Source organism: Epinephelus fuscoguttatus, linkage group LG3 (assembly GCF_011397635.1).
Source record: "Epinephelus fuscoguttatus linkage group LG3, E.fuscoguttatus.final_Chr_v1".
NCBI lineage: Eukaryota > Metazoa > Chordata > Actinopteri > Perciformes > Serranidae > Epinephelus > Epinephelus fuscoguttatus.
The window spans coordinates 41,774,684-41,800,944 of NC_064754.1; the positions used below are offsets into that span (position 1 = coordinate 41,774,684).

The 26,261-nt window shown below is 40.6% G+C and overlaps 2 protein-coding genes across 3 annotated transcripts in view; one reads left to right on the forward strand and one right to left on the reverse strand.

Moving 5' to 3' along the window:
• The window catches only part of fam184b (family with sequence similarity 184 member B), a 33,647-nt gene extending 30,075 nt beyond the window's left edge, over positions 1–3,572 (forward strand). Inside the window, exons 17-18 of one of the 2 annotated variants that reach the window (XM_049572654.1) lie at positions 478–872; positions 2,782–3,572. In XM_049572654.1, coding sequence (XP_049428611.1) covers positions 478–872; positions 2,782–2,854 — 468 coding nt within the window. In that variant the 3' untranslated portion in view covers positions 2,855–3,572. The remainder of the gene's footprint in view (positions 1–477; positions 873–2,781) is intronic. The other variant, XM_049572655.1, reaches the window with a different exon arrangement.
• A 2,281-nt stretch (positions 3,573–5,853) lies between these two features.
• haspin (histone H3 associated protein kinase) lies at positions 5,854–25,998 on the reverse strand. Its single transcript, XM_049572658.1, has 15 exons — positions 25,528–25,998; positions 23,570–23,716; positions 23,109–23,255; positions 19,307–21,287; positions 15,840–15,984; positions 15,550–15,695; positions 15,219–15,407; positions 13,604–13,689; positions 13,363–13,425; positions 12,423–12,514; positions 12,172–12,251; positions 11,438–11,526; positions 9,878–10,020; positions 9,687–9,789; positions 5,854–7,658 (listed from the first exon to the last, which is right to left on the reverse strand). Exons 1-15 carry the CDS (start codon positions 25,677–25,679, stop codon positions 7,457–7,459), a joined length of 3,765 nt encoding a protein of 1,254 aa, XP_049428615.1. The 5' UTR covers positions 25,680–25,998; the 3' UTR covers positions 5,854–7,456.
• Between the last annotated feature and the right edge of the window lie 263 nt (positions 25,999–26,261).

Genomic DNA, 26,261 nt, shown 5'->3' on the forward strand with positions numbered 1-26,261 from the left:
AATGGTCTCTGTAGCTTTTTGAAAAAGTAACACAAACAGAGATAAATAATGTGTTTGTTGGGGACTATTTTCAGTTGTGGATTAATACACATTTTCTCCTCTAGTGAGTATTTAAGGAAACAGTACAGGACAGTGTATGTGGGTTTGAATTTTAAAAAAACCCACAGTGCCCATGTTCATCATGAAGAAGGAACATGTCATGTGTGCAATAGTTTTTGGAAAGCAGTAGTGGGCTAAGGTACAGCACAGAGGAGTCAGCCTGTGGGTACACAGACAACACTTGTTAGTGCGATGGACACAAGAAGACAAATATAGAATATCAGCAGCCTTATGGTGTGAATAAATACACTTAGAGTAACAGTGTGCTTTGTTAGATGAAGGTATCAGGATAAAAACAGTTGTTGAATTTGGGCCAAACTTCATTTTGAGTATTCTAACACCAACATAAACGATGCTGTTAATTTGTGCTCCCAACAGAGGAAGCGTGCGGAGTCTCCTTCTCGTGTCACCAGCATCTCCAGCGCCGGTACTTACGACAGGAGCATCTTCATACCCCACTCCTCCTCCTCGTCTTCCTCCTCCTCCTCTGTCCATCAGCACTCCTCAACCCTCCCCCACCAGTCCACCTCCCAACCTCAGACCTCCCCCCACTACTCCACCTCCTCTCTTCCACACAAGCACACCTCCCTCTCCCTCAGCCAACAGTCCTCCCCCTCCCTGCCTCGCTCCACCAGGTCCCGGACCTCCTGCATCCCTCCCACCCCGGCGCCTACCGCCCCGCTCCCCGTCTGCCCCTCACCGCAGACAGGCATCCGCTATGTGTCACCCTCCTGCCAGGAGCCACATGTACACCTGCAGGCCCATTCAATCAGGTATGAACATTTTAATATCTTGGCTGTGGTGGTACAAAACAAAAAAGAAGGAAATGGGAACGCTGCACGCTCTGATGAAAGATCGACATTTTGGCAAACCGCTGTCTTCAGGTTAACATACCTCAGTCACCTGAAACCAAAAACATGTCCACATGATCAAGAAATCAACAAGTCAAACCAGGAAAATACAATTTAAAAGTCACAATAGAAAATATCTTACATTCAAATTAGAAATTAAAAACACACAAGTCACACGTGCAAGTCACAGTCTCAGGCAAGTCCCAAGTTACTGTGGTGAGAATTAAGCAAGTCAAGTCCCTGCTATAGGTCAAGTAAGTCACAAGTCATATGAAATTCTGATGACCAACCCCAGTTTCCACATTTAAATCAGTTAAACAGACAGTGGTCATGAAAGGTTGAGTTTTATTTTCAATATTAACGAAAACTGTTACAGCCTGCTTATGTTAGCTAGCTAATGTTTGACCAGCCAAGCTAATAAGTTAGCAGATAAGCTAATATGTTAGCCAATAAGTCACATTCATGTACCTTTCTTTCTGGGTTTTGTAGTGACAGATGAAGTTGTGTTGGTTGTGTCACTGATTTGAGCTGCAGCCCTTGCATACTGCTGTTCACTTCTTACCACCGTCATCCACAACATAGGCTAATCCTGGAATCCACATTTCATTATTTTAGGACGAGCTCTTTCCATCATGGCTGCCTCATATATTGGCCTTCTAGTAAGTTGCCAGGTTTAAGCACACCGCACTAGAAATGACCCAATCATGTTTCAAAAACAAAACATAATCTCTCAGTGTTGAGAAAAATACAAATATTTAATTAAGCAAAAGTCAAGTCTTTCAGAGTCATCTGTCAAGCCGAGTTCTTCATCAGTGTTATTCAAGCAAGTCTCAAGTCCTCAAGTCAAATTTGTGATTCCCATGACTTGACTCCAGTCCACCACCTACATAAAATACAACATATCCTCACGCTTAAATTCAATATTAAAGGTCAATTAGGAAAACTGTACTATACTATGTAACTCTATAAATATCTTTCAAGTGACTGTGTGATCAAATAAATCGACAATAAAAAAATGTAAGGAGAACAATTGCACAATAGATACAACTGTATAAAAGCCAATAAGGGACACTTGCGACTGGACAGAGTTATTGTCTCTTGACAACATATACAGTACATATACACACACACACACGGAAATGGGGCTGGGTTTCAGTACTCGATACCTTCGACTGAAATAACCCAGTACAAAGTAGTATCGATACCTGCATTCAAGTCTTTTTGTACCTAGATCTAAAAAACCCCCAAAGACTATTTGTATGGTTTTTGCTTGCAGCCAATCACCGCAAGTGTTCTTTGATTCAGCTACAGCACAGTCTGTGATGCGGTTAAGTCGAGCTTGGTGTATTTGACGGAGTTGGCAGTTCAGTGTGCCGAGATGCCACCGGAACGTTCAACTCTTCACTAAAATGTCACCAGACACTACACACCTGTGGTGCCAGGTGGCATTTTACACAACTCAGTGCTTCCATTCAGACGAAGAGTGTTGGGAGAAGAAAGAAGTATTCTATTCATACTGGGATCACTTTAAGGGTACTGGTATTTTGATTTTTTTTTTTAATGCAGCCATACATGGAAATGTAAATCTGAATAGCCTCAGCGTTTCCCTGAAATGGCCTCTCAAGTTGACTGGCCTAATTTGACACAGTTGTCTCATTATGAATGCCAGTCAGGTGATTGTGGTGTGTCATCCTGAAGAAAATACATTGAAATAAATGTATCTGTGTTATGAGTATGCAGTTTTTCCCCAGTTTCGGAAAAAAAGCACAATCATCTGAACTTTAGCATACTGCTCAAATATTCACTGTATGTGTTTCCTGTGTGTTTTTAGGGGCCCGTATCTGGAGCAGAGGGGGACAGAGGGGCTAAAACAGGAGTGGTTCACCAAATACTTCTCCTTCTGAGCACAAAAACACACAAACACACACACACACACACACACACACACAGCAGCTGCAAGTACATTTACTCATAAACAGTTCATTGCTTCTTATACACATCCGTTTGCTTCCTACATACACACAAAACCTTTGGCACACACACAGAAACAGACATGACCACATCGACAAACATATGGGCTCATCACCAGCAAGGCCATCTCAAACATTGCCTCAAAGCTCAACCAAAAAGTGCTTCTCAAACACATGCCTGACCTCTTCTCAGAACATAGGCCTGTTGGATCTTGTTTGTATAGTTTCTAATGTCTCCATATCTTTTTTTTAAAGCAGTCTTCCTTTTTTAAAAAATGCAACCTTTGCTCTAATCTCATCACACGATTATTCCAAGCCAACGTACATTTCTTTAAGTCAACAACCAAGTGTCTCTTTGAGTATGGAAGCATTCGACGTATTCAATCAAGATCCTCGTCAAAACGGACACACACGACCCACCATACCAAAATGAAGCTTGTTTCAATGCAAAAATGTATGATAATCTTAATGAACAAATTGAATAAAATATTTTGTTTTTGTAAGTGCTTCTGTCTTTGTACACTGGTGTAACAAAAAGACACTGAGCTCCAAATCACATTTTCTTTTTACATTCAGTATGTTCTGCAGATACCTTACAAAGTGCATACTGTTTGCATGGAGTGTGCATACAATTAGGACATAATACTTCTTCATAATGTTGCACCTTGAACTTTGACCCTCTGTGCTCATATATCTGTGGCAGATTTGAAGTAAACAGAAAAAGTATGGGGCTCGGAACACAGCACAGGATTGCATGCAAATTATATCATTGGTTTGAAAGGATGAAGATGGACTGTCTATGTTTTACGTTTATTTCATTGTAAATTTTCTTTTAAAATTGATTCGAAAAGTTTGATAAAATAACCAGTTGGGAATGTCGCTCACAGCTGAGATGAATCAAACTCCTTCATTACATTGAAGCAAAAATCGTGTAAATATCCCAAATTATCATTGTAGCCTGACTGATGCTGACACTAACACATATTTGGGAGTTCCAAAAAATTCCAATAATGGTACACTGACCAACTCTTATATCTTATTGGCCAACATACAATGTACACCAATACCAACCAGCAGTAAGCTAGTTTCTGCTGACAAATTGCAGATTTATTGCTCATACTCAATTTTTCCATAAGCAGTGATTTGTGACCTCGTCCACATTGGCCTAATATACCACAGTATAAATAGTATGTCTCATGATTTATATGTTTTTTATGTCATATTGTAGGGCAGGGTGATATGGAAAAAGTTAATACCACAATATTTTTGACCAAATGTATTGATAAATATTGATGTTACAATGACATTTTAGGGGGTGACCAATGTGGCTATAATGACCAAGTGGTTAACGTTAATAGAACAGCTACAACAATGTGGTAAGTTCAAAAAATTACATAATTTTACTGTAACACGGTCTTTAAAAACAGACATGGACAACACGTACGAAATTACAATATCCAGAATCTAAGACAATATCTAGTCTCATATCACGATAGATGTGTATTATACAGACCCCAGGTGGTGAGAGTGGGCGGACAGACCTCTTCTACCCTCATCGTTAACACAGGAGCACCCCAGGGCTGTGTTTTGAGCCCCCTGCTGTACTCCCTACTCCCTACTCCCTACTCCCTACACACACACACACACACACACACACACACACACACACACACGACTGTGTAGCCACTTCAAACTCCAACACCATCATTAAGTTTGCTGATGACACAGCTGTGGTGGGCCTGATCACAGCTAACAATTAAAAGGCCAACCTTAGAGAAGTAAAGAATCTTACTCACTGGGTATCCCCTCAAATTCTCAGGAATTTCTACTCCTGCACCATCGACATTATCCTGACAGGAAACATCACTGCCTGGTAGGAAACAGCACCCAACAGGACTGCAAGGCCCTGCAAAGACTGGTTCATTCAGCTGAACACACTATAGGTGCTGCTCTACCAGATGCTGCAAAAATAAGGCCAGGAGAATCATAAAACATCCCAGCCAACTGGATAACTGCCTTTCACCCTGCTGAGGTCGGGATGAAGGTACTGGTTACACAAGGGGCCGTATTCACAAACATTCTGAGTATACTCTGAGAGCTCCTAACTGAGCCTAAAACTTTTAAGAGTCCTAGCTTAGGAGCGATTTAGGAAAGTTCTCAGAGCAACTCTGAACAAGGAAGGGACAGAAACTTTTACCTTAGTGATGAGGTGGGGTTGACCCCATTGTTAGGTATGACACATTCTAACAGATGTGATTGGTTGTCAGACACCCCAGTTTGTGAGCACCCAGTGGAAATGAAATGAACTGCTGACTGTGACAGTGTTGTCTTTATCAGTGTGATCACTCTGCTGATGGAAGGTTGAGACAGACTCAAGTCATCACTGCTGCACTGTTGCATTTTTCCAGTTTTCCAAATATCTTAAGTGTTGTGATCATTTTATTTCTGGCATTATAGCATTAGGTGGGAAATGTGTGTGTATTCCTAATAAGATCCCTTATGTTTGGAGAATATTTCTCTGACCTCGTTGTCTTTCCACCATTTTCTCCTCTGTTTAAGAAACTCTGAAGCCTCTTAAAAGTCCTCCTCCCTACTCCTAACTGTTTTCACCTTAGGAGCTCTTTTAAGCTCTCTACGATGCTCAGTGAATAACTTTGATCTTTACAAGGACCAAGTCTTAACTTTAAATGGAAATTCTAAGAAAACATCACAATTCTAAGAATTTTCTTAGACTCCTGTCACCAGGAGCAACTCTTTGTACCATGAAGCTTTGTGAATATGGCCCCAGGCCAGCACGGAGGCTCAGGAGGAGCTTGTAGCCTCAAGCCACAAGGATACTGAATGATGATACTGCCAAATCCCAAACACTGACTTTTATTTGACTACACCATTTTGAATATACAGGTTGATGGAAATGACAACCACATTTCATATATTTTGATTTCATGTGACAAAAAAAGTGATATTGTCCAGCCCTATCATATGGCTTAATCCTGAGATAAGATAAGCTTCAATGATCCCAAACAGGAAAACTGAAATTTTCATGTTTTCAGTCATTTGCATAACATATTCAGAACCTTTATTAGGTGTATTGAAGGAATTTTATTCTTCCATAGAGGTCAAACTCTCTCCAACCTGTACAAGAGGCTTACAATCATATTTTGACATTGAGATTTCATTCAACAGATGGAGTCTCACACACCCACATATTGTGGCTGGTATCTTGCAACTGATAAATTTTTATCATCAGTTATCTTTTTAAAAAAAAAAAGAAAAAAAAATCAGTCCTCTTTTTGAAAAACAGGCCAACAATGTGAAGGAGTCAGAGTGAAAGTGACAATGCCAGAGATTTATTTTCAGTTCACCAAAAATAACACAAGGTTCTCAAAATGTGGGGGAGGACAGAGCGAGGTGGTCGTGCCAAACAAAGAGAAATCAATAAAACTAGACCTGACCAATCTCTACTATTGAAAACAAAAACAAACAAAAGAACTTGACCAGAACAAACGCAGAGGTGGCACCAAACAATAATCCTTGTGCTTCTTGACAAAAGTTGACTACATGAGGGGGAAGTGTATTAAACTCACCTATTGTCCTCACCTCCCACCACATGGCTCTTTCTAATAACCTGAACAAGTTGGCTCAACACAGCACAACAGCAGCTCAGGCTAAGAGCAGCGAACAAAGAGAGAGTGAACTCTTGAGGCGTGCTTCTTTTATTGAGCGCCAACGCCTGATGACAGGCCAACTGCAAGTCTGAGGGAACCAATGAGCAGCATGACTGGGCTGCACAGGTGGAAAGCAATCAGGTTGTTAGCACCTGGAGAGAAACCAGGGGGGAGGCAGAGAGAAAGGAAAGCAGGGGGGAAGATAAAACACACACAACAGGCACTTTGCTATCACCTGGCTCATAACACCTGAAGACATTCAGTTCACAAAGATACTGTTTGACCCTGAAAAAGCAGTAACTGCTCAAATGAGAAGCTGGAACCAGAGTATTTTTGGTTAATATACGAATGAGTCCATTATAAAAACAGTTAGAAAATTGATTTTCAGTCAATCGACTTATTGATAAATCAACAAATCACCTCAGCACTAATCTAAATTACTCACAATACGACTTTCAAATAGTGTTAAAAAACTGCAAAAAATTTATTGATTAAGAATATTTTCTTCTGCATATAAACAGTATTTATGCAGTTAGTATGTATACAAATGACAAGTGGACCTAATCAGTCATGAAAATACGCAGTAAGCCTAAAAATCAAAATGTAAGACACATGAATACATGATTTTCAATGGACGTTTTAATAACTTTTGTCAGATGACAATTCTGTACGCACTGTACATCAAAGGACCTTCGTCTCTGCTGTTGTGTTACAAGGAGATCAATAGGTGTCTTTGTGTGTCAGAGGTCATCACGGACGACGGGCAGACTGCTGACTGAAGATAAACCAGATATGTTGTACCTTCTTTATACCAAAGGACAGCTTGTGTGTGAGCACCCTCACACTTCATGTGCTCAGTGCTCACATACTACTGGAACATGGGGCAGTTCTGCAGCGCCTCAGTGGCAGAGCCGTACTGGAGGACGTTGTCATAGAAACGAGTGAGCTCCTCTCGCATGCCCTTGGCATTCCTCCCTCCTGGGGTCCGGTACTTCATGGAAAGCAGCTTGGAGCACAGGTAGTGGAGCCAAAGTACGTTGGTGTGGGGGTGGTAGTTACTCCAGTTGTTTCTGAGAGAAAAAGCAGCACAGCTTTAATAAATACATTTATATGTATATTATCTTATATAACACATAAGCAGAATTATTCACAAAAAGACTGATAATCTATGTTTCAAGCAATACTTCAACATTTCGGGAAATTTGCCTATTAGAAAAACAAGCATCACGTGAGAAAGATAAATATGAAGCTACAGCCAGGAGACAGTTAATTTAGCTTAGATCAGTCCCCAAGGAAGAATTGTAGCAATGACTTATAATTTTTTAACCTTGGTTTTTGAGATTTAGAGGTGCTGGTAGATATTTTTTTTCTTTAACTGTAAACAGAGCCAGGCTAGCTGTTTCCCTCTGTTTCCTGTATCTAAGCTAAGCTAAGCTAACTGGCTTTGGCTTCATGTTTAACAAATATGAGAATGGTACCATCTTTGGATCCAGGTCAAAGCAAGCACTCAAATAAGCATATTTCCCAAAATGTCAAACTATGCCTCTAAACTATTCCCCCCAGCGTTTTAAAGCAGTATTATTGTGGGTGCCGCTGTCGCAAAGACAACCGCGTCAATTTCCATTTTCCTCAGAGCCTAGCAACTACCAACAACACACTGCATTTTGTTTTCCACAGTTACTTTAGTCATTCCACCATCCATCACTTCCACTACTGGGGATAGTGATGGCGAAGAACTTACATACTGATACGGTTTGGTAACTGGGGATAGCTGCCAATGGCTCACAGGGAAAACAAAAGCGGTATCCTCTTTCTGATTTGATTGCGCAGTGGTTGACGCACTTCCCTTGCGTTGTAAATGTAGCCTCAATTTCCTGGAAGATTGTACCCGGTGACAGACAGAATTGCTCAGTGCAAGCGAGTCTTAGAGGGAGCCAATCTAAACACTAATGGTGTCATTATTCTATAGCCATTACATTGTGCAATCAACATTTACTTCATAATAATACGTCAAAACAAAAAAACTTGTTGCCACTTTTAAGACAAATCACAATGAAAAAATATCCCATAATACAAATCATAGATGTATGCTGAGATCCATCTTATTAAAGGGGACCTGTCAGACTCAGTTTCAGCTTCATCCTTGTATTGTGGGTTTCTACTAGTACATGTTTAGATGCATTAAAGGTGAAGTGTGTAAGATTTAGTGGTGTCCAGTGGTGAGGACTGCAGACTGCAACCAGCTGAAAGGTCTCCTGGTTAGAATTCCTTCAGTGTTCATTGTTCAGGAGGTTTTTACTGGGAGCTGAATTATCAGCAGAAGTCTCTTCCTCTCCAAAACAAACAGACTGGTGATTTAAACCAGTGAAAACAGAATAAAGCAATTTCACATTACAAATCAGTGTTTTCCGAACACTGCTTGTTGCAGATGGGCCTTTAACTACGGTGGCTAACGCGAAACTATGAATGGTTTCCCATTCCCAGTAACCCTATATCTAGAGCCAGCATTTGGTTTGTCCTTTCTGAGCTACTGTAGAAACAACATGAACATGACAATAACCATAAATGAGGACTCGCTCCCTCCGTAAATATGAATGGCTCATTGTATGGTAATGAAAACAGCTCTTATTTTTGGTGATTACAGGGTTTCCACACATTCATTTATTTCAGACAGCCTGCCAAAATACCAACATCTGGCGTCATATTGATAGTCTATTTTTCAAGTTGGACTGTTGTTGGAATATATATACCCTCCGGTTATTCAGCTTGTTGCGAAAGTAGAAAAACATAGTAAACTGAGTATTTCAAACAGTGTGAAGCCTAAGTTTTTGGGTGTATAATAAGAAAATTTCTACACGATTTAGTGGACTTGTATTTCTAGACATTCAAGCCCAGGTCAAATCAATAAGAAATCCAATGTTAACTCAGGTATCCTTCATATTCTACCTCTTATTATACATATATGATGAGATATAGTTCATTTTTATGTGTTCATGTGTTAAACTGCTCCATGTGACTCCTTTACAGCGCAGAGAAAGTCCAGTTTCGCGGCACACTGGGTGCTTCTGAATTTGGCACAGACACACAAATGCACTGACCCATTCTCCTGTCTCATTAGTCTGTAGATGTCAAACTGGTAATCTCCCTGGCCCATAAAAAGCTCCTCATCCGTCGAGATATCACAGGACACAGTCAGATCATCTGAAGAGAACACAACATATGTTATTAATCTTTGTGATTCTAACAAGGCTGAAAATTTCCTGCACAAAATATGAAAATAATATCTGACCGATTTCTAGCCTGGAGAGAGAGTAGTCAATGATGCGGACCAGCACCCCTTTAGTTTCCAGAGTGTGGGCTGCTCCATTCAGGAGGAAGCTCCCTGTCTTCTGCTTGGTTGTTTTGACCAGCACATTGCCCCAGTGGAGGTCCCTGCCGTAAACAGCACAGGGGGGTAAAGTTGCTGTTACAAGACACCAACAAATCATCCATCACACTGACAACACATACACCAACTGTGTCACTGCATTAGCTTACAAGACAAGTTTGACACTGAATACATTTCTCACATCTTATCTGGTTGTTTATTATTTGCTACATTTTATAGTAATTATCAGTATTATGGAAGCTGTTTGCATCATTATTTAATTTGATACACATCAGCACTATGGATCCATTAAAAACAGACATCCATAGGTGGTCATTATGAGCTTTGCCTTTATGGAAACTACAGCTGTAATCATTAGCCATTAATCAATAAGTCAATCAACTGCAAAGTGGTAGAGCAGGCGCCCCATGTACAAGACTGTTGCCGCAGCAGCCCGGGTTCAACTCCAGCCTGTGGCCCTTTGCTGCATGTCACTCCCTCTCTCTCTCCCCCTTTCAGGCTTGTCTGTCCTATCAAATAAAGGCTAAAAATGCCTGAAAAAATATCTTTAAAAAAAAAAAAAAAAGAAAGAATATAACAACGTTTTGCTCACCTTTATAGCAAACACACATACACATGTGACTAAGACTGCATTTCAAAATAAGACGTTAACGTATACTTAGGCTAACACACTGGTAGAAATTAGATTGATTGGATTATAGTCACAGGAATTATGAAACTTATGTGTCCTTTATTATTTAAGAAATTCCTCAAAATTGTGAGGGAAATTACTTAATTCTTTGATGCTGCACTTTGGCACATTATTTACATTCAAAGCACAAAAAAATAATGGAGTGACTATTTGCATCCGCATCAAACTTTTCACACTGCAGCTATTCAGCTCTTCACATCCATTCCTACGATGCATTATTACGGATCCCCGTGTGTGCTGTCTAGCACTTGTCACATTGACGCATTGAGATCAGAAGCAGTTAGGATTAGGGCGAAGAGACCATGGTTAAGGTTAGTACTAGCCAATCGAGGAAATTGTCTGAGATTTAAGTGGTAAATTTAAAAGAAAAACTCAAAAATGTGCTGAAGACACGGTGGCTGAATGGGTCAGGCACAGAACCTTCACACAGGACACTGGGGTTTGAATCCCATATGAGTCATAGTTCTCTCTGTCTGGACACAGTATGGAGTTTGGACTGGTAGTTGGTAGGCTAGTAGTGCCAGTTTGTCTCCTGGGCACTACTGAGGTGCCCTTGAGCAGGACACAGAATCTCCTGTCTATGTGCCTGTCTATTGGAGGAAACACTATAATACGTCATTTGAATATTTCACTCTGGGTTCTGGGAAACTGTGATGGACATTTTATAGACTTAATAAATGTGGTGTCTCCTCCTGCTCGGTGAGCACACAGCCTATAATGAATGCAGGCAGTCACAGCTGCTATAGTGTGTGTGTGTGTGTGTACTCTACCTGTGTTCAAAGTGGAGCTCCTGCTCAGCAACAGCCAAGGCAGCAGTGATCTGATGAAGGATGCTCTTCGCCACCCCCAAAGACGCCAACTTGACAACACAATAAAGGCTTTGATTAAAGACTATTTGTACTCTCACACCACAAAAAAACAACTTACAGGATAATGTTTAGAAAAAATACAGTGCTTCCAATTAATACACCGAATTGTCAGAAGTTCAGCACTTCTGTTAGATGCTCAGCTTCTTCTTCAATCTTTCAACATTATCTCCAGCATACATATTTAAGCTCTTACTGACATTAAGTTGTAATGACTAAATTCAGGGGACCATTTTTTTATGCATGCAGTCATTAAAGTTTGAGCACATTTTTACAGCTAGTGTGCAAGTATTATGAGCTAAATCTAGCATAATGTGAGTAGAGTATAGTGCTTGTGTTTGAGGACACAGTACTTGAAACTCTGGCTACAATAGTGAAACTGGAAAGAATTTGAACAAGTTAAGGAGCAGACACACTCAGCTGCAATGTGTTAAAAAGAATTTCAGGCCATGTGAAATTAAACCACACTTGAAGTTGAACAAATAACCCACGTGGGCTGAAACTCATGCTTACTTTTAGAGAGAGAGAGATTCACTGAGCAGTCACTGACATGACTGATAATGCTCTACATCACTGCAAAACATTGTACTGCACAATGGAGGTATCACGCAGCCGTCATTCTGATGTGGTGTGCCTACCGTTCCATTGCTGTTCTCGAGGTCACTGCCTCCAAATTCAAACTCCAGGATTATGAATAATTGATCCTTTTCAAAGAAATCTAAGCAAAGAGAGTAAAATAGACCAGATGAAACACAAACACATAGCCTGATGCATGGATTTGTGTCTGCTGTAAAATGGCTAATATGAAACAAAGAAAAGTCTCTTTGAGTTCCATCAGCCAGCTTGAAAGACATGTTTTCAAACATGAACAGGTTTTTCTCTCTCTGACCTGGTCTGTCGTTCTCAGAGCCTTTCTGCTTGTCAAAGGTGTCCCAGGCCTTCAGGAATTCTTTAGGGTAGCAGCCTTGAACGCAGTGAAGACTGTGAGGAAACAAGTCGGATCACATTAAAGGGTAAAGTCTGTATATTTCAATCTGGCCCCAATTTTCCCAATGTTTTTTGTGTCTAAAAGGCTAATGGAAACATCACTTTTTTAAATTGGTCCAACAGCGGCAAAAAAGGGCTGCAATGTAACCACTCATTTGGAGGGATTTGCATTTGTGTACCGTCAGTTACCATCCACTTAGAGTGCTTTTGTTACCGCTGGCGGATCAGATTGTTTTTCTAAGTGACAACATTATTCAAAGTATCTCTATAGACCTTTTCGTTAAATTGTAAGATCATTTTTGTTTAACCAGAAGCAGCCCCGAAATCGCTCTTGCCAAACCCACCAGACTCCATTTAAATAAACTAATTTAATCATCGTGAAACACACATCAATCAAAGTCAGCAGAAACAAAATAAAACTCAAAATAGCCATTTTGGTTGATCTTTCCACTGTTCCAACAATCACCAACTCTGGTTTGGTTGAAATAAACCCTTATATCACACAGTTACATATACAAATACACTGACTCTATACAGGTATTACTTATCGTTTAGTTAAATGTAGTCTGGTGGCTGTTTCTGGTTAAACAATAAAGGATTTTGATTTTTAAAAAGGTCTGAACAGTGCCTGTCAGTGGCAAAAACAAACACTTTAAGGGGATGTAAGTTGATGGTGTACAAACGCCCTGAGTGGCTACACTGCAGTCTGTTTTGTGGATGCTGGCTGCAGCCCTTTTGCTCAATACCAGACCACTTTGAAAAACTGTTGCTCCCATTAGTCACTCAGACACAATAACACAAGCTAACAGACAAAAAGACAAAGACCAGAGAGGGTTTCTTACTCATTGAGTCCAATAAATCCTTGAGTTTTGTTCTGCTGCTTGTCTTTCAGGCTGCTCAGCTCCCTGGAAGAAAAATCAAATAACACTGTTTAGCTCAACTACTCTCAAGAGGTTTCCAAGGCTCATCATCACGTATCACTTAACTGAAACATTCAGACTTTATGGCTACCCTCCTATGTTATAGTTTCCCAGTAAATGGAGAGGTGTGGTGTGCAGTGTTTGTCCTCCATGTACTTCTTACTTTGAGATAATAATCTCATGGAGAATCTCTCCTAAGGTCTTCTGGTCTTCTCCATTTACCCTCTCACTGCCCTCTACTGGAATGATCTGTCAAGACAAGAGCTATTGTTATACTGCAGAATACACACACATACGTACACACATATGTGCATTGAAAAAGACACATTTTTTATTAAGTTACTATGTTCTCTTCTCAGTTTAAGATAACAGTCCTGAGTATGGAGATCCACTCCAAAATATTTTCAACTCAAGGTGCACTTACTGGTTTTCTTCCATAGAGCTTTCAACCATTCCTCACTCTCCTTCTGTGGCAAATTCCATAAGCTCAGGTCTCATCACATGATAACTACAAATGCCTGTTACATGTGACCAAAATTCATTAAACATGTCCTGTGATGAAACCTGAGCAAATTTCATTCACTGAAAAAGGCCATGAAATATGGTCAAAAGCTCTAGAACATATGATGCTGCTGAAATAACAGGAAGACTGAGTGACATCAGATATGCATTGTTTTTTGCAAATATGTCTCCGTCTGATACACAGTCTCTAAACGTGTCTCAATAAATCTTAATATCAAATGGCAGTACTTAAAAATAACAAACTGGCACCCAGGTATCATGATAGTATTGAATCAGGAGATAAGCATATCATCCCAGCCCTAAAAATGACTGTTTTCGTCAGGAATGAAGTGTGGTGGCTTTCTAAAGTGATATAACTGATTCAGCTCCCCACAGGAAAGAGCTGTCTGCCAGTAAGGTAGAGCTATGAAAATATTCTAAACATAGCATACACTTAAACAGATATTGATTTTTGGGGCGGCTGAAATATGTTTTGCTGCTGCCCCTGTCCACAGCAGCAGTGCATTGCTCAGCTTCCGTGGCGGTACTACTGCCTGCGTTTCCAAACTAACCCACAGCCATCTACTGTAGGTTACACACTGTCTAGGGAAAGGTAACTTATACAACCCTTACTTCAAAATGCCAAAGTTTGCCTTTAAAGGAACACTTCACACACAAACTGTCTGTATATCAATTAGTTATGAATTGTTACTTTCAAGAAAATGGCAGATGTTGATCTGTTGATTGATTGGGGACCACGTTTACAGCAGTAAAACTACATCAAAAAATCCATTTACAAACTCACACTCAACTCGACAGTATAATTCAAGTCTCATTTATCCAGTCGTATGCTCAGTGCTTCCCAAACACATGCATCTCTGCTAAAAACCTATTAAACCTAGTATTTAAAACTGAGCTTAAAGTGAAAGTTATCTATGCTTTATTCAAAGCCAGACTCCAATACTAAAGTTTTTTAGCGACTTGGATTATACTGCACAAGCTGTGTTAGAGTTTGTTAATGAATGTTTTGATATAGTTTTGCTGTTGACAAATGTGGTCTCTAATCAAACAATAAATCAATATGTTCGCCATTTTCAGCAGAGGCATGCGAGAAGAAAATCTTTTCCACAAATTCAAGGTAGCAGCATGACTAACTGATTTACAAATGCTAATTTTATGGATGAACTTTTCCTTTTAGATGCAATAGGGTTTATATCACATTGTGATACCTAACACACAACCTAATACATGCACATGATAAACACAAACACACATACCTTAAGAGCAACAGTGTCTCCTGAGGCATTGGTGGTGGAGAAGACTTCGCCGAACGTCCCCTCCCCTATCTTCACACACTTTTTCATACGCTGTGGGAGAATACACTCCTCCCAGGGCAGAGGCTGCTGTTGGCCGCACTCAGCATACACCTTCTCTGCATCTGACAGATCTGCATCCTCACACACACTCTGTGACAAAAGACAGGAGGGAGGAAGTGATGCATGTTCCTATCAAGTTTAACAACCCATTTACAGTAAAACACCAAGCGTGCAGAAAGTAGCATAAACTTAAAAATGATGACTCTTTCATGGCTGCACATGTGTACTATACCAGAGAGCAGTGGCTACGTAGTTGTGACTGCAGGCGCTGGGAGAGTGGTGTCTTAAAGGGTGTGGCAAAGAGGTCCTGGCTGATATCTGCTAACTCCCCTCTTTTAGGTGTGCCCGACAAATGTACACTTCTCGGAGTGAGTAGCACTGAGGAAACAGAATGAGAGATAAGAGACAAGTACAATTAGAGTATAATAAGAGTATTGGTAATTGGTCCTGGAAGCTTGAAATTAAAAATGTCCCAAACAACTGAGGGACCAATCTGAACATGGGACAGCGTGTGTGTATTACCCAAGCCCTTGCGATGAACAGAGAGGGCAGCTTTGAGCCGGCTCCAAGTCTGTGTGTTGGGTGTGAGGTCAGCCAACAGAGACGAGAGGTTGAGCCTACTCGCTTTCACCGGGGTGGTGAAATTCATGGTAGTTCCCAACAGCTCCTGAACACAGGATGGATATCACAGTTTGTCAGTAACGCCACAGCTCCCCCCGTGGTCATTTTAAATCCCTCCAAACTATTAACATTTAAGTACAGCTGGGTTTAGGGCTGCATGGTATATGTGGTAGACGGTAGAAATGACATAAATTTGGCCCACGGTAGAGATTTGCACTCTATCGTCCTATCGTCGATGACGTCATCACACCTGCCTCAGTGTGAAAATGGCTGCAAGCACAGAGACAGCAGAGCAAGAGGAGCTGGTTCACGTCCGTGATTTAGCGTAGCACGTGCAACATGTGTTGCTGGAGAACTTGTGAGTGAGTGAGTTAATGTTTTATGAACAGCCCTGCACTTCTCAGACTCTTTTAGCGACTTACTGCTCAGAGGGAACTCATTCAGTGTCTCCTCTGGCAGCAGCACAGCGTCTCTCCCTCTCCTCTCTCGCCGTGTGCACACGGAGTTGGTTTTCGGCAAGAGAGTTTGTCATAAACCTTTGGTAATGTAAACCTATGTGACGCTAGGGGCTCCACAAAAAACTCCATATGTGAATGTGTGACAGTTGTGGTATCATAGCAGCCTGTAACAGGTTACAGCGTGATGATTAGAGGAGAAATGGCAGAGCATAAAGGTCCAGGTGGAAAAAACACAACTCAGTCATTTAGGATTTTGCTAACAGAAGGAAATTACCTTTTGATATAGATCCCAGGGGACATTTTGCACCATAGAGTGCTGGGTTTTAATTTTGAGTTTTGAGATCTGCATTCTGCACAATAAATGCTGTAAAAAATACATTATATCTTTGCTTTTGTTGTTGTTGTTTTTTTATCACTTTAGCTTTGCTAAGGGACTACAAAACCCATTCAGAAACACTTCTATTATAACTTTTACACTTAAATTTATACCGTGATATATACCGTTACCGTGAAGGGATTCGATTTATACCGTGATATGAATTTTAGGTTGTACCGCCCAGCCCTAGTTGGGTTGACTGTAGTAATAGCAACAATACACATTTTTTGACCCAAACCAGTTTGTTTGTGGTGTGTAAGTTGGCCCAAAAACATACATGCAAAATATGCCCCTGTAATTTGGAGTTTTATTTGCCTAGGTCCAGAAATTGTACTTATTTTCATCCATCCAAATATGTCAAACTGACTCAGCGGCAAACAAAAATCTACAGATAGAAGGTAAAGCCTAACTATACAGCTGACAGTGTAAACTGAAAAACCACATCACAAGAAAAAAGACGATGAATACAAAGGGAAACTTGGCTGATATTCAACGAGCTGTGTGTCATCGTAGTGTGTGCAGATGAACGGTGTTTGGCTTCACCCAGAGCTCCTCGCCCGTGCCACTAACTACAGTACCTGACCTTCACTGCCATCTGTCTGCTGGCAGATGGAAGGGGAGCCCCGGGGGAAGCCAAACACCATTCAACTGCACACACTGCGATGACACACAGTTGGATGAATATCGACAAAGTTTCCTTGCTTCCCTTAACTGGTTCCTGTGGGACAGGGAAGACTTTTTTTTCCACTGTTACAATCTTTGACAACCACAAGAAGCATGTACATACATTCAGAGCTACACCCTCAGTAGCTAGCTAGCTAACCCTACACTTTTCAGGGTTTGATTTTGGTTTTGGAATGGGGAACAAAGGTATATCTCCTTCAAACCTCTTGGGATAACAGGAATCATTATTACAAGAGTCCCAGGCACAACGCTTAGCATGAAATCAATAAAAACCATCCTGAAAATGAAGGAAATCCTAAAATATTGCACAAGATTCTATGGACTACAGCCGTGTTGTTGTTGGACCCTTGTTGGAGCTGGTTGATGCTGCTCAATTTTTGGCCAATCTGCGTCCAAGGGGTGGGACTTGGTAAAGGGTCAATTTGTGCAGCAGTAAATGTAATAGGCTTATGCTAATAATGTTAGCATGTTGTATATGTGGGGTAAACATGTCTAGTATGGGACAATTGTTTTGTCAGTGAACCTTATGTGAATGAAGCCACATTTTGTAATGTCACTTTTGTAAAATGTTGCTGTTGTTCCCAGCTTTACACTAGTAAAGAACAGGCCACTAGCCACTCAGCTTTTGTATGCAATGTAAAATATCATAGGCTTATGCCAGTAAGTTCAGCATGTTGTATTTGTGGGGAAAACCTGTCTAGCAAAAGAAAAGTGTTTGGTCTGTGAACCCTGAGTTATAATTTTGTACATTTGTTTAATGTTGTTGCTATTAAGCCATGTTTTATGTGTTTTAGCTGAATCAATCAAACTTAACTGCACCTCAAAGAAACTCAACGCAGTGGCCTTAACTCTTGTTAATAAGGATGACAAATTGACTTAACTGTCAGGAGTTCAGAAGCTATTTTTCAACCAAATAAAAATATAAAAAGTTTATGGTTGAGGTTGTTTTTATTGACAAAAACTGGCCAGGACATTTCATCTGGAAAGTGTTGCTGCAGTAGTTCCGTCATAAACAAAATTCTATGTCAAAACATAACCAAAACTATTTTCAAGTGTGGATAATACTGAAGATAAATTGATACTTTGAGAACTCTTTTGTTTTTTTCCATTCGGGTGAATGAACCCTTCATTAGAACCTGGCTTGAATAGCATCACATCAAATGCAGCAATGTAAAATGCCTGATGGTCCTTGATCAGCCCAAAGAATTATTCAACCTCCCAGACCCTTTACACGTATACTAAACATTTTGCTTGAACCATATTTTAGGCACAGAGTGGATAGACATCAACACTGTGCAAATGTAAGAGAGAATTCCTTGGTGAAACCTCCCTGAATAAATAAAGGTTAAAAACCACTTTCTCAGATAACAATAAATATTCAATAAATCAGGTGATGTTTCAACATGTTCTTGTACCATAAAACCTGCAGAAAGCCACAGGGAGTAACATGAAAGTGATGCTTAATGTCCTATTTACCGGGAATATATTAAACTATCACTGCTTGAAAACTATTTATAGGGACCCTGCTGAAAAACTTTGATTGCATTCAAGTATTGAGAGTCTGCCACCCGCCTGACTGAATTTTTCCTCGACAACTGCTGGTGCAAAGCATCTAGTAAAAGGGTTGCAGCTAACAAATACTTGATTTTCTTTCATTGAACTAATAATTTAGTTGAAAGGTCCACCGCTAGTTCCAACAGCCCAAAATGAACCCTTTACATTGCTTAATATTCCGACAGCATCTAACAAATAATCAAAACTGTCAATTAATGTATCTGTCAGTACACATTCAGTGAATAAACATGCTATTCAGCAGTGCTGTACTGTGTTTGTGTGCAGATTGTTCTCACCCTTGGCGCTTTGTGTTGTGTGTAGATGAGCTCGTTGATGCTGCAGTCCACGGCCTTGCTGGTGCCCATCTGTGCAGTCCTGCCCCTGAACACGTGCGTGCTGGCGCTGCCTTTGTTTTTCCAGCGACTCACGCTCAGACCGCTCACACACGCCTTTCTGGTCGTCCCTGGCCGGTCTGTGGACGTGCTCCTTCTTTTCTTTTCTTTAGGAGCCAGAGACGTCTTTTTTCTTTTGTGAGGAATGTTGCAAAAGTTCTTTACTTCTTTGTCTGAAGCAATCTTGTCCTCAGAGCTTGTTGAGCCTCTCTTTTTCCTATTGACTTTCATGGCAGAAGTTTTTTCATTGTGGTGATTAGTGTCACTCTCAGACTGGTAGTCATTCTTTGTCTGGTCGTCACTGGACGAGTCCAACACGACTGTGGGTGATTTAAGTGTTGTGTCTTTGAGCTGCAGACTTTCTTTCAGTTGTGATAAAGTTACTCTCTTTATTTCAACAACAGCACTGCCAGTGAGACATTTCTCCTTCAGCATCGAGAGCACCGCTGCCTTTCTTCCTGTTTTTGGGTCAGACTGTGTCTGAGCTACTGGACTGCTGTTGTTTATTGACTGCCTAACAAGCGCCATCATACTCTCTGTGATTTTTTCTGCACATGCAAGATCTCCTGGGTCCTCAGTGTTAAGTGTGAGGTTATTTTCACATTTGTTTACATCAGATTTCAGTTTTGACGGAGACATTTTTTTGAGCTGAACTGTGCATTTCTTAGTAAGACTTCTGTCCTTTACAGCTTCATCAAACAGTGTTTGCACAGAGCTGTTGGCCGGTAATTTTGTACCTATGATATGGTCAATGCTGCTGTCTGTGTGGTGGGTAGAGTCAACATAAAGTACTGCTGACTGCTCCATGGACTCCTGTGTGGATGACTGCTCAGCTGATGGTGAACTGTTGACTGAAGCTGCGTGTCCAGAAGGCTCAAAACTATTTCCTGACTGTAAAGAATCACTGGTTGTCATGGTTGTGACAGATAAATGAAGATGAACTGATGTTTGTGAAGACTGTGAAACGTCATTAGTATGACAGCTGTGCACAGACAGGGGATGTTCATTTGTTTGCAGGCTGTGGGCTGAGCTTGAATGTCCCAAACAGGATGAGTAGGTTGTTTGACTACACAGCTGTGACATGGTGAGGTTGTCAAATCTTTTCAGCTGCACGGTGCAGCGCTCGGTCAAACATTTCTCCTTCAGAGCCTCTATTAGCCATTCTAACCCTCCTGCAGCTGACACAAAATGACTGCTGCTTCCACTGTCATCTGTAGAGAGCAGACTCAGACTTGGTAATTCTTTATCCTTCTTGGTTTTTATGTCTTTCTCACTGAAGCTACTTCTCTTGTTCGTGCACTTGGGCTCCATGAACGAATCACCAGAAGGTTCTTCATGGTGATGCACATCTGGTTCTTGCCCGTCAAGGCTCAACTGTGGCTTCTTATCAGGTAAAAGCCCAATGGTTGGTGCAGAACATGGTGGGGAGATGGGCTGCTCCAGCGAATCAGCGTCTTCTTGGAATGTGCTCAAGACACCTATACAACTTGGGGAGGAAGATCGATCATTGATAGATAAGTGTTTAAGGCATGGCCGTTTGCTGAGGGAGCCCGCTGAGGGTGTAGAGCAGAAGATGGGTTTCCTGGGGCAAGGTCCAAGGCTGTGATCTCTCGACTCATTGAGGGATATCTCTCGGAGGGGGTTGGTAGCAAAGCTGACAGTCCCTGCAGTGTTCACTGAGTTCTCTGCACTTGACACCACAAATGGTGGGGGGGCCCTCCTCCTCCTCCTAGTAGGCCGAAGAATCCTGCTGGAATCAAAGGCTCCAGAAGTAAAGTCGTCAGAAGAGTTGAGTATATTAGACGTTGCTTTAGGGGGTCTGGGTTTGGCAGTGGACGCACGTCTGCGGCGGGTTACAAAGCGGCCTGCAGAGGGTGGATGACCACTGAGAAAAAGAAGAAGAGGAGGAAGAAAGCTTATGATGACAGCAATTACTGAGGACAATTTGCAGGTATTCAGACTGAAAAAAGCTCTGCATAAAAACCATGCGGGAGGCTGCATTGATGGGGGCATTAGATAACTGCATTTTAAGGCTTAAATTTTAAGGCTTATAATAATAATATAATTTTGTCGCAATGATTGCAAGGTGGAAGGCAAAGCAGAAATACTGTTCATATTACAAAGCAATCACCTGGCGTGTGCAATTGAATGTATTTAGCTAGCCTATCCAGCATCTTGCCTGATGGTGTTGCACTGCGGCAAAAGTTGAGCCAGGTTAGGACTTTTTTTTTTTTTTTTTTTTAAAGCTTTTTTCTCAACCAGACGGGCTGAATGAGAGGGCTGTATTTTTCCAAGCAGAGCCAATTTTGGTCTAAACGCAGCCTTATGCCAGCCTTACACTGAACAATTTTTCAAAGTAATTTGATGTCAACCAGTTTCCCAATGTCGGAATAAAATCATGGGCCTTTAACCTAAGTTTATGTAGGCTCCTGTGATCTCGATAGTTTGGTTTAAAGCTGTTCTAAAACACAGCGTGAACTGTCTTATGTCATTCTTTTCTCTTTTTTTTTCTGATGAGTTCTGATAAGATAGATAATAATAAACATCTTTAATAGCATAAGTTTTTAGTCTTGACTCTTCTTGATACTGAAGTTCAATGACATGAACACTGTCAACAACTAATAGTTCTGCTCTCTCCAGCATCAAACAGGAAGCAGCAAACCAGGTAAAATCGTGAACAAGTCTTGGTTCTCTTAGACTGTGGAAAAGAAGGAGAAACTGGTGTAGTGGAGTGAACAAGAGTCTGTGTTTGATTCTGTGTGTCTGATTCACCAACCAGCACTTATTTCAGTGAGAAATCTTAATTTTTTTTGAAACAGGTCGCCTCTCTTTCCCACAGTCTCCTGCCACTAAAATAGTGCCGCTTACCAAGGAAGGCTGGTAGAGTGCTGAGGCTGCAAAATTCAAAATGTAAAGTTTGTATGCCAATATGGTTTATCTTTATGGATTACACTGATGCTGAATTGATGAGAACACTGTTTACATATGACAACTTTTATCTTGTGTTCCAAGAGTTGTGTTTTTGCAGACATGTGAGGAATTGTTAATATGTCATATTTCTTAAAGGGAGTTTGGTGTAATGTCTTACACCAGGAGCAGGATGGGAAACAATCACAAAATAAATCTAGTTGTAGTCTTGCAAATAGTGACCCTGAAACATCCCCAGTCTTTGCAAAATCTTACAGAGTTTGACTAAAACCCTACATTGTCTTTAGATGTGAGGGGGTGTGAGACTTTAGTCTTTTAAAAGTATTATAAGTATTTTCAAAGTCTTCTAGTGTCTGGTAGGCATTAGGTAATAGGCACTTTTTAGCTGATTCATGAGGGGATCAACAGACTGACTGACTGAATACTTTGAGTTTCTCTTCATTTGAACTAAAGATAAACTTGATTTGAATACTTAACTGCTGATGGGTATTGTTTTGGTCAATATTTTGACATTTGATATTTATTTAAAAAAGCAGTCTTGGGTGCGAGATATAAAGTGCAGTATTCAAAATGAATGGTGGGCATTGTAGGAACTTAAATCAGTTGAATCTGCTTGAATGCATGAGCCCTGGTACTGCCAATGATGTCAAATGTCTCCTGCCAGACACCGTTGTAGTAACGTTTAAAAAAAAAAAAAAAGAACCACAAAACTCTGTACATGCTGAAAATCCTCTGTGCTTCCATAATGTGTTCTGCTCACACATGTTTGTGCACAGACCTGGTTGTCTTGCTCTGAGCAGGCTGATGACAGGGAGGAGAGGGTCTGATGTTTTCCTCGTCACTGCTGGTGTCTATCACACATAATGCCACTTTTCTCTTGGCAGGACGGACTGCTCTATCACAGGCAACACTAGTCCTCTTCGCTCTGATAATAAAGAAAAGATTAGAACCAACAAATGAGCAAGTGAGGATATGATGCATTAGCAAATTAGGTCAGGAAAAAAATGTTAAGAAATTAAATGATGTAAAGAAACTCACGGATATTATGTCAAATCTGCAATTGGCATGATTAACTAAATCTTAAAGTGCAATGAAATCTGATTAGTAATGTATTATGTAAGTTACTGTCATTTTAAAAATCTATAATTGGTTAGATATTACCAGTTTACTTATTACTAAATGCATATTAATGAAATAATGACATCTCTCAAAATTGCAAGCTGCATGTTATCCACAGACCTGATTATCTTGCTCTGCTGAGCAGGTTGAGGGCAGGGAGGAGAGGGGATGTAGTCCTCATCAAAGGTGTTCTCAGCCAGACATTGCATGGCTTTTGTCTTAGCAGGACGCCCTGCTCTATGACTTGCAGCACTGGTCTTCCTCTGTCTGCAACAGGCGAAACGGATGAACACATTAGGTGCAGTATGATACTCGACATGTGAGCCAGTTAGGTTTGGAAAAGCTTTGAACAACAATTTGCCTAGAATCGTTGTCTTGGGTATTTTGGTAGCCAACCCATCTCTGTAAACTTAAATACACCATCTCCACACAGTGGCATTGTTTGTGGAGTATTTCTCTGTGTAAACAATAGGGCTGCCACGATTAGTCGACTAATCGATGACTAATCGACTATTAAAATAATTCGTGACTATTTTAGTGGTCGACTAATCGGTTTGAGTCATTTTTCATAGAAAAGTACTATAAAAGTACCCCAAAATACTCTTATTGCAGCTTCTTACACTCAAATATTGGCAGCTTTACACGCTCTCCCATGACGGTGAACTAAAACCCTTTGGCGTGAGTAGGAAACAAGACATTAGATGACATAATTCTGGGGTTTGGGCGAGACAGACCGACATTTTTTAACATTTTAACACATTTTTCGATGAAATGATTAGTCAATTAATCGAAGAAATAATTGACAGATTAGTTGACAATGAAAATAATCGTTAGTGGCAGCCCTAGTAAACAAATTGTGTAAAACCTGATTCTAAAAGAGTTGGGATGCTGTGTAAAACATAACTAAAAACAGGTGTTCTGTTTTTGGAGCATTTCACAACTTTCCTAGTCCCTTGTTGCCTCTGTTCCAACTTTTGGAAGATGTGGCAAATATACAATTAAGATTAAGTGGGTCTGGAGAGAGAGGGGGAAAAAAAAACAAAACAGTATCAGTTTGAACATTAAATATCTTGTCTCTGTACTGTATTAAATTGAATGTAAGTCGAAAAGGAATTGCAAATCATTACAATCTGTTTTGATTCCTGTTTTAAACAATGTCCCACCTTTTTTGGAATCAGGGTTGTACATATCACTGATTCAATCTATCTTAAATATCTTCACACTTTTGGCACTGTCTATGGCAATATATCTGATGAGACCGTCCTGATGAGGTGAGCTCAACATTCTGTTTCACTCTCTGATACAGAATATTGAGCTCACCTCATCAGGATTGTTTTACCAGGCTAAATATACCTTTCAGGGGTTTGTGTAAACACAGCCTGAGTGATGGATTTTTGAGCCAGATACAAATAGATACATTGCTTTCTGACAGTTTAATTATAATTATATGTTGGCCTATATTCTTTGTTTTCCTTTTTTTTTTTTTTTTACATAACATAAACACACACTTTTAAATGATCCCTTACATTTGAACAGGAAAGAACAGAGCTGGACATTTTGCAGCTGAGAAACTTGTCACAAGATTGACTGTACTGCAGTTTTGTTTGGCTTGACAGCCAACATACAGCAGGTGTACTATGTCAGCTGATACATGTAGCTACATATTTGTGCTAAGCTAAAAATATGATAATAATATAAACCATACTGATATATCAATGATGGGTCAGGCTATAACTTGAGATGCCTTTAAAAATCACAGTATAGCCAAAAATCTGTGCTGTCCAATGTGACTAAAGTGATATCTCGTGAGCAAGTTCAGACACCCCTGTATGGAAATGTTCGTGCACTTGTTAGTTCCCTTTTTATATATTAAATGTATACCTTCCTCTTTCTTCATATTAATACATTTTTTCACTGTATGTTACTCCTTGCCATGCAAAGTTACCCTAAAACCTAAGTGTAGAGCCTCATGAAATGACACGACCCATTAACAAGGAGAATGACAGCCACCAGGATGACGGGACTCTTCTCACCTGTATAGACTCTAACATACCCAGTGGTGCTCTGACCTGACATACCTCACTCTGGTAGGTTTTGCTGGTTCAAACACAGAGATGTCGCTTTCTGTTGAGCGCGAGCTGTCGAAGGCCTGCTTGCGGTTTTCAGGCGAGACCCAGGCGGACAGCTTTCGCCTCCCCTTACCGTACGTCTTCAAAAATAACGGCTTCATAGTTGAAATTACAGCTATTACCGTGCCAGTAAGCCAAACCTATGTCATACAAACGGGCAAAGAAGTGTTCAAAAGCATTTAACGGTATAAATCCAGATGAGAGCAACGTTGTCATCCGTCAGTAAAGTTTAGCCAGACAGCTCGACCTTTAGCTAACGGTGCTAATATATCAACGCGTTACAACTTATCAACGGTGACCGACGAAACTCATTGAAACTCCATTCGTATGGCTGTTTAAACTCAAAACGTCATTTTCTATCTTTTGTATATCTCGCTCATTATTTCCCCGAATGAACCCGCTGGACCCGCTTCTCGTTCAAACTGCTGGGCACCGATGATTGGTCAACAGCCGGTGACGATGTCAGCACAGCGCCACCTGGCGGGCTGGAGGAGATACAGCCCATAGGTGGAGGCGAGAGGAAGAAACAATATCTCTGTATGTGCGCATGTGTTTAAACACATTTCCAGCAAGTGTATGACGTTGTAATATCCAGTATTACACAATATCTTTGCAGAGATTTATTTGTTGTAGAGTGAAATGTTGGGATAATACTACATGTAAGTAATGGCGCTTGGTAGTTA

Bases quoted from the DNA above. Each gene is read 5' to 3' on its own strand.
- haspin (XM_049572658.1), bottom strand. From the start codon at position 25,679: ATGAAGCCGTTATTTTTGAAGACGTACGGTAAGGGGAGGCGAAAGCTG. The intron at 15,985-19,306 runs GTGAGAACAATC...TCCTGTGTTCAG, and splicing joins CACAACACAAAGCGCCAAGG to GAGCTGTTGGGAACTACCAT. The intron at 15,408-15,549 runs GTATAGTACACA...CTTTTGTCACAG, and splicing joins TACGTAGCCACTGCTCTCTG to AGTGTGTGTGAGGATGCAGA.